This window comes from Ursus maritimus, unplaced genomic scaffold, assembly GCF_017311325.1.
Source record: "Ursus maritimus isolate PB19 unplaced genomic scaffold, ASM1731132v1 scaffold_7, whole genome shotgun sequence".
NCBI lineage: Eukaryota > Metazoa > Chordata > Mammalia > Carnivora > Ursidae > Ursus > Ursus maritimus.
The window spans coordinates 8,244,740-8,253,618 of NW_024426885.1; the positions used below are offsets into that span (position 1 = coordinate 8,244,740).

Consider the following 8,879-nt stretch of genomic DNA (forward strand, 5'->3'; position numbering starts at 1 on the left):
AAGGCAAGAAACATTGATAGAAATAAAAACAGGACATTTTTTAATCATGAAAGAGTCAATCTACTGGTACTATATGACAGTCTTAAATCTGTATGCACTCAATAACCACTTCGCTTTGTACATATCCATATATGGCAAAGGTTTAGAGAACTAGAAGGAGAAACAGATAAATTCACAGTCAGATTGATATTGTTTTATACACCTCCTTCCAAAACCGATAGAATAAGAAAGAAAGGGATAAAGAAAGGGGGGTAATCAGAAGGGGGAATGAAACATGAGAGACTATGGACTATGAGAAACAAACTGAAGGCTTCAGAGGGGAGGGGGGTAGGGGAATGGGATAGGCTGGTGATGGGTAGTAAGGAGGGCACGTATTGCATGGTGCACTGGGTGTTATACGCAACTAATGAATCATCGAGCCTTACATTGGAAACTGGGGATGTACTGTATGGTGACTAACATAATATAATAAAAAATCATTAAAAAAAAAAGAATAAGCAGACCCAGATTCATTAAGTATACAGAAGATGTGAATAACACAATTAGTACATTCGATCAAAATTTATATGTGGAACATTGTACATAAAAATTACAGAACTGACATTGGTTTCAAGTGCACATGGAACATTAGCCCAGACTGACCACATGCTGAGCCATAAAGGACATCTCAACAAATGTCAAAGGACTGACATGATTCAAAGTTTGTTCTCTGTCCACGATGGAGTTAAACTAGAAATCAATAATAAAAAGATAACTGGAAAAAACCCCAGACCGGAAATTTAAAATTACACTCCTAAATAGTCCATCGTTCAAGGAGAAATTACAACCGGAATTAATATTTTGAACTAAATGATAATGAAGATATGACATATAAAATTATGGCATGTAGGTAAAGCAGTGCTCAGAAAGAACTTGAAGCTTAAATGCATATATTAGGATTGAAGACTGAAAATTAATGGTCTCAAGGAACTATACAAAATGAACAGATCAGACCTAAAGAATGTACCAAGAAGAAAACGGTAAAGAGTAGAAATGAATAAAATGCTAGTTTGCACCTTAGGAAATTGCTGCTTGTCAGCAATTTTGGTCTGTAAAAATGGTAGTTTTATATGGGTCATATGGTTCCTAACAAGAGACACGTGGTTTTATATGGTTCCTATAGGAAACAAATAGTAGAGAGGGTAAACAAAGCCAAAAGTTGATTCTTTGAAAAGACTAATAAAATTAATAAACTCTTGGCTGATTAGGAAAAGAGAAAAAAATCAACTATCAATGTCAAAACTGTCAAAGGGGACATCACTAAAAATGCTACGGATGTTATGTTAGGAAGACAATAAAGTCATACTAAGAACAGGTTTATGCCAGTAACATTGAAAAGAGCAGAAATGCAAGAATTCTTCAAAAAGCACAAGTTACTAAAACTGACAGAATAGAATATCAGAATAGTCTAATATCAACTAAAAATATCAATTCATTATCAAATATTGCCCCCCTGCAAAACCTCTTAATCTCAAAAAGTTTGATTGAATTCTTCCAAACATTTAAGAAAGAAATGGCACTTAAAAAACTGCAGAGAATGGAAACAGGGAAGCATTCCCCAACTATGAGTTTGTATAACCTTGATATCGAAATCTGATGAAATTACAAAAAGCAAAATTATGGAAAATTTTTTTCATGAGCATAGGTAGTAAAAATGCTAAGCAATATATTACTAATTGGGTTCAGCAGTATATTTAAAAAGGGTCACGTATCACCACCAAATGGGGTTTATTCCAGGAATATAAGGTTGAGCCACAATTGTAACCAAACTCTGTAATTCACCACGTAAACAGAACCAAAGAGAAAAATCATATGATCACTCTGATAAATGCAGAAAAGGCATCGAAGAAAATTCTGTGGTCATTTGTGTTTAAAAGAAAAAACTCCTTTAAAGCTGGGAGTAAATAATAACTTCCTTAACCTGAAAAAACATGTGTAAAGAAAACCTGTGGTAGAGTATCGTCAAGCCCCTTGCAGTGAGGGGCCCCAGGGCACATACCGTAGCATCTGCTTGGAGCTTCTGCAGTAGGTCCAGAGTTTGCACGTACTGACTCATTTCAAGAACGGTAAGATTTTATAATGTGAAAAAGAAGCGCCCAAACAATAGGAATTGACATTGTCCTGTTATGTCATTAGAAGGTAGTTGGATAGAAACCAAAAGACTTTATCCAGTGTTTTCTGAACGTGGATATAATATGGAGCTGCAGCAACTATATTACAGCCCAAAGACGACATTCTCTTAGGGCTCTGAGATAACAAGCAAGACAAATGAATGTCTACTGAGGTTGACCCTGGCACAATCAACCAGCAGAGTAAGTCCCAGCAGCTGCAAACATCCAGATTCTCTTGTTATTTGAAAAATAACGAACTCATACTTCATTAAAATAAAAACAAATAAACAAAGGAGAAAATCTTACAGGAAACATCTTACCCAGTGGTGGAATAAATACCTAAACCTTTCCTTCAATCTCAGGAATCAGACAAGAAAAGCTATTAGTGCCACTTCTTTCAGTGTTGAACTGGAGATCCTAACCAGTGTAACAAATAAGCAAGAAAAAGAAAGAATAGACTTAACATTTGGGAATAAAGAAGCAGAACTGTCATAGGGCTCAGATGACGTTGCCGTGTCCTTAACAACATCCAAGGGAATCCCAGACTATTAGAATTAATTAATGAATTAACAAAATAGCTGTCTATAAAATCAACATACAAAAAGCATTTGTATTTCTACATACCAGCAACAAACAAGGAGAAAATAAAATTTAAAGTAATATCATTTATAAAATCATCAAAAACATCAACTAGTTAGGAATAAATCCAGCAAAAGGTAAGTAAAATAAGACCTGAGTAAGTAAAGGGATATACCATGTTTATGGATTAGGAGATTTAATATTGAAAGATGTTGATTCCCTTAAAACTGACCTATATATTTAGTGCCATTTCAATTAAAATCCAAAAATCCTTGTTTTGGAAATTGACAAGGTGATTCTAAAATTTATATGGGAACACAAAGGGCTAGTGTAGGGAACTGCGAAAAGCAAAAACAAAATGGGAAAATGTACCCTAGCAGATATAAAGACGTACTATAAAGCTGTAGAAATCAAGACAAGATGGGTTTAGCACCAGATAGAAAATAGACCAATGGAAGAGAATAGAGTGTCAAGAAACAAGCCTACCCATATATAGCCCCATGATCTATAGCAAATGTGTCACTGATGTGCAGTAGAAAAATAACCACATAAATGGTTCTACCTCTGTAGGTAGTGGCAGTGAAAATGGAGAGAGTTGGGTAGATTCTAGAAAAATGTGGGAGGCGACATTGACAGAACTTGGTCAGCTGGAAGCCCTTAAAGAAAAAAAGGTATCTTGACCCCTCACACCATATAATAGTCAACTCTGTGTGGGCTGCAGATCTAAATGTGAGAGGTAAAGCAATAAAGCTTTTAGAAGAACGCCTAGGAGAGTATCTTTATGATCGTGGAATAGGCAAAAATGTACTGAAAAGAGCACAGATACTGAAAACTGTAAAGAAAACAGGTTAATTGGACTATGTAAAGATTAAGACATTCTGTTTATTAAAAAATACCACAAAGATGGGGTGCCCGGGTGGCTCAGTCAGTTAGGCATCTGCCTGCAGCTCAGGTCCTGATCTCAGGGGATCGAGCCCTGCATTGGCTCCCTGCTCAGCGGAGAGTCTGCTTCTCCCTCTGCTCGTACCTCCGCTTGTGCTCTCTCTCTTTCTCTCTCAAATAAATAAATAAAATTTTTAAAAAGATACCACAAAGAGAATGAAAAGGAGGATGCAAACTGGGGAAGGTATTAGCAATCTATATACTCAACAAAAAACTCCTAGCTAGAATATATAAAGAGCTCTTACAAATCAAAATAAGAAAGACAATTTAATTAAAAAGGGGGGAATTTTGAATAAGCATTTCACAGAAGTTGCTTACACTCCAGTGGAATATAAAAACACTATCAGATAATTCTGGAAAGGGGTATAACATTATAAGTGGAATTAAACTATGAAAGAAGGGAACATATAAGAGAAGAAATTGGCCAGATTGGAGGATTAGGCCTGCCTTGTCTGATAAGATTTGAGGTCTGAATGATTTAGAGGCAGACAGGATGGGAGAGGACGAAGATGAAAACAGTATGTGCAAAGGCCCTGAGGCAAGAGAGTATAATCGTTATCAGGAATTGAAAGAAAGAGCCCAGAAAACAAAAGGTAAACAAGATTATCCTCATAGAACCTGATGAGGTCTTACTACTGAGGAACAGTGATATTTTAAGCAGGTGGTGACATGATCATACTTCATTAGAAAAACCAGTCTCTAACTGCTGGATAGATGGGGAGGCAGAGGGAACGGCTGCAGTCCTGGCCAGAGAGAATGGGCTGGGGTAGTGGCAGTGAAAATGGAGAGGGGGGGATGCCAGTACCTTTTCTGAGGCAGGAGCTCGGTCTGGCCCAGGTCGGGGTGCAGAGCAGGAGCCATGCCTCCATCGGTTGGGGTAGGGTAAATCTGAGATGTTGCTGGGACATGAGAAGTGGTGAGAGGTCAGACAGGCAGAGCAAGGGACGGAGGTCTGCAGTCCAGAGGGGAGGTCAGAACCACGTACACAATGAATTGCCCTTCAAACGTAAGTGCTGGATTTGTCCACGTTTGTTTTAAGTTTGAGAAATTATTTGGTTTTCATTTCTTTGTGTTCCTCCCCTTTTCTTTGGACAGCTTGTTTTAATTTTTCTTTCTACTCCTCCCTTATGGTGTGTGTGTTTCTCATGACCGAGAGGCTTCCTAAGGCCATCGCCTCCATCTCTGTAGGTAGGCTGTGCCCCTCGCCTCGGCAGGCTGCCTTGCCAGATCCCTGTGGGCCTTAGCGGCAGACAGGCAGACAGACAGACAGACAGACAGCAAAAGGGACCGCAGTTGCAAAGTGTTTAGAGATTGTTTGGATGTGGGACACAGGTAGCTATTTAGGGTGAGGGTGTTTTCCAGTGCAGAGGACACGAGCTGTGCCTAGGTGCCTGTCAGAAGACATGCCTGATGCCTCCGGGTCTGCCGGCGTGGGTTCGGCCTTCCCCCTCGCAGGGGGAGCCCGCTGTTTGACAGCTCCCAGCGCCTGGCGGGGCTTCAGCCAAAGCTGGTAAGGAGGAGAGCGAAGAGAGAAGGCTCGAGGGGAGGGTTTGTTTCCAAGCACCTCTAAGAGCACCTAGGAATAATTTTCACAAGTCAGTCAGATGAACGAGAATGAAGAGAAGCAGCTCGTCTTTCTAAAGGAACTTTACTAGGCCGTGCTGCCTCGGAAACTCAGACTGTATGGGATATATCTGGATCCCGAATCCCGGGAGACTTCACAGTAGGACAAGAAGGGCTCCAAGAGCTTCAGCTGGCAGAATGTTCTAAAGGATTACTGAATTGGTGTTTCGTTCCAGTATTTTAAAAATTAAAAAGGATGATGTTCCATAAGAATCTTCTATATTGGTTAACGATTAATGTTATAAACAGCTGAGGCTTGAGGGACAAATGTGTTTTCCTCATGAGGGTTGTCTGTTGATGTGGCCTGTCAGACTGACCCCCACTCTGGGAAGTCTGTTGATGGCTGTTGTCACCTCAGTGATTTCTGTGCAGTAGGCCGTGATGGCGGGTCTGGCTTCGGGCCCAGCTAGCACCGGATTATCACAAGGCGGGGGGATTGTCTGCACGGCTCTGACAGCCAAGGAGAAGCCCAGTGTCTCTTAGACAGTCAAGCTGTTATTTTTGTGGTTGGTGGCATCTAGTTTGTTATGTCCCCAGATCATTTTCCAAATGAAATTTCTAGACCAACTCGCAGTTTTTACTGAGGTGACTTTTCCGTGTGGCACTGTCTACCGTGTGTATACGCTCGGTATAAAGAAACACGTGTTCCTTGCGACCAGCACGCAGTGCTTACTTGGGACCACACTCTGTCCTAAGCGTTTAAGGAGTATTAAACCACTGGGGGTTCACATTAATCCTTCAAGCTTGGTGATTTTAGGGTCCTCATTTTATAGATGAGTCAACATTGGCATAGATGGGTCGGTCAGCCGGCCGAGGCCACAGGGAGGGTGAGCAGTGGGGCCAGGCTGTGACCCAATGTTGTCCACTGCTGGGACCGAGCGTTGACCCTTGAATGTAGGGGTTAGGGGCACTGACACCCTGTACAGTCGAAAACCTGTGTATAACTTTTGACTGTCCAAAAACTAATAGCCTACTGTTGACCAGCAGGGAGCCTTACCTAAGTTAACGTACTGGTCACTTAATTCATATTTTGTATATGTATTCTTTTTTTAAAGGTTTTATTTATTTGAGAGAGAGAGTGAGAGAGAGAGGGAGAGAACGAGAGGGGCAGAGCAAGAGGGAGAAGCAGGCTCCCCACTGAGCAAGGAGCCGGACGTGGGGCTTGAGCCCGGGACCCTGGGATCGTGACCTGAGCTGAAGGCAGACACTTAATCAGCTGAGCCACCCAGGCGCCCCTGTATACTGTATTCTTACGAGAAAGTAAGCTAGAGAAAAGACGCCGTTGAGAAAATCGCAAGGAGAGAAAATACATTTATAGTACTGTACTGTATTTATCAAGAAAAACCCACGTATGAGGGGACCTGTGTAGTTCACACCCGTTTGCTCGGGGGCCAGCTGCACCTTCCTTAATGCTGCACCTCTAGATAGAAGAGGTGAACAATGTAAAGATTTATTTATTTATTTGAGAGAGAGAGAGACTGAAAGGCGGGGGGCGGGGGAGTGGTGGGAGTCGGCAGAGGGAGAGAGAGAGAGTCTTAAGCAGATTCCGCACGGAGCGCAGCTCAGTCCCACGACCCCGAGATCCCGACCTGACCTAAAGCCAAGAGTCAGATGCTCAGCTGACTGCACCACCCAGGCTCCTCAAAGGTGATTATTCTAAAATGTGTGGTTCCAGTGATGTTTTGTTTTCTTTTAGGAGTGACTGGGTGACCTCCTACAAGGTCATGGTGAGCAATGACAGCCACACGTGGGTCACCGTTAAGAACGGATCTGGAGACATGGTGAGTTTCGCGTTCCCCCATCCATGCCCTTGGTGTCTGGCTGTGTGGGTCTCTGCAAAGAGAGGCAACGTGTGCCCCCCAACGTCTGCTGATACTGCGTCAACTCAAACCGATGCTGGATAATGCCCCCTAACCCCCCGTTTAGAGCCAACGTGAAATTCTGAGCTGCTGGGATGTAGTTTCTTCCACAATCCACAGGTCAGCCTCGGGGGTCCTGTGGCACAGGCGGTATGCTGGCACCCCTCACAGCTACTCGGTTGCAGCAGTTCTCCAACTTTCTTTAATAATCCAGCTTTCTGCTCCATGATTCACTCCAGATTAGCCAGTTCTGATCATGTCACCCTCATCCTCAGGTTCTCAAGCACATCCTTCCTCATGGTATCCAGAGCCTTCCACCATCTTTCGGCATCTTTGGTTTCAACCTTCTTTCTCTTTCTTACCCCCTGCGCACACTCCCTCTGTGTTCCCGGAAGAGCGGGCCAGCTGCTCTGTTCCTTCTGAAGCCCACCTCTGGGCTTCTCCAGTCATTCCTGCTGCTTTTCTCTAGAATCCTTCCCGTCCCACAGATCTAAAGAGTTTTCCTTCAAGGCCAGTTCAGATGCCACCTGCTCCCTAAAGCTCTGCCTGGTCCTTTCCTTCTTCTGAAATCCCAAAGCTCCGTGGCTATCCCTCTGCCATGGCACTAATAGGTTTCACCCAGATTATCAAAGTATTCCCTCCTCCTCCTCTCTCCGCTACCCCGGTAGATGGGGGCTTCCTGAGGGCAGGCTCCATGCCTGATTCATTTCTCTTTTCCCCTCCATGCCCAGCACACATTGGGTGTTCCTCAGTGAGGTCTTATGGAATGAGTGAATTACTCTTTTATCCCTTGACAACGGAGCCCTAAAAGATTCGCCTCCCCCCCCTTGTGTACAAGTAGATATTTGAAGGAAACAGTGAAAAGGAGATCCCTGTTCTCAACGAGCTGCCTGTCCCCATGGTGGCCCGCTACATCCGCATCAATCCGCGGTCCTGGTTCGACAACGGGAGCATCTGTATGAGGATGGAGATCCTTGGCTGTCCGCTGCCAGGTGAGCCTGCCCTTCTTGACTTGCTGCGGGGGCGGGGGGTGCTGATGGAGAACAGGCGCCTAGCTGAAGTGACCACAAACACACCAAGCAATCTCGTTCTCATGCAAAACAACAACAACAACAAAAACCTGAAAACTACATCTATTGCAGAATATTTCGAAAACCTAGCTAAGCAGAAAGAAACGAAATAAAACCCTCCCCTAATCCCACTCAGAAAGACCATGAATATTTGAGGGTAGCCAAGTGACGTGCCAACTGTGGTTTAGCCTACCGGGATTTTAAGATGATGAGCGTTTCGAGGCTGAAAATTCACTCAACGCTACCACTTGGAGGCAAGCAAGCAAAAAAATTAGAGAAAAATTTTCATAGCATATTTAATTGTCCTTGAGTGCTCCCACTACTCAGAGTAGAGGAGGTGGCTGGAGTTAATTTTAAATGTGACCATGTACCCAGTCTCTTTCTGTTTAAGTCGCTTTGCTTGGGGGCCTGTGTCTTTGGGTAGATGACTCTTTATTTCCCGTGGCCTGCTTTCACACGATGATAGCTGGGTGTGACCTCAGGGTGGCAGGAAGAAGGGGGCTTGAGTTCACGTGTGTGTCATCTGGAGCCCTGCCGGTGTCTGCCTTGGACAGGCTGATCGGGTCTGGCTCATGGCTGGCTCGGCCCGGCCTTTGGGAACTTGTGAGTCTGTGCCTATATGGAGCCTGTAGAAGGCAGCCCCTCCATCCCCCCCC

The 8,879-nt window shown here is 43.5% G+C and overlaps 1 protein-coding gene across 3 annotated transcripts in view; it reads left to right on the forward strand.

Moving 5' to 3' along the window:
• The window catches only part of CPXM2 (carboxypeptidase X, M14 family member 2), a 130,573-nt gene that overhangs the window by 81,711 nt on the left and 39,983 nt on the right, over window positions 1–8,879 (forward strand). For all 3 annotated transcript variants that reach the window (XM_040624398.1, XM_008685440.2, XM_008685447.2), the window contains 2 exons: window positions 6,991–7,075; window positions 7,995–8,145. In XM_040624398.1, coding sequence (XP_040480332.1) covers window positions 6,991–7,075; window positions 7,995–8,145 — 236 coding nt within the window. The remainder of the gene's footprint in view (window positions 1–6,990; window positions 7,076–7,994; window positions 8,146–8,879) is intronic.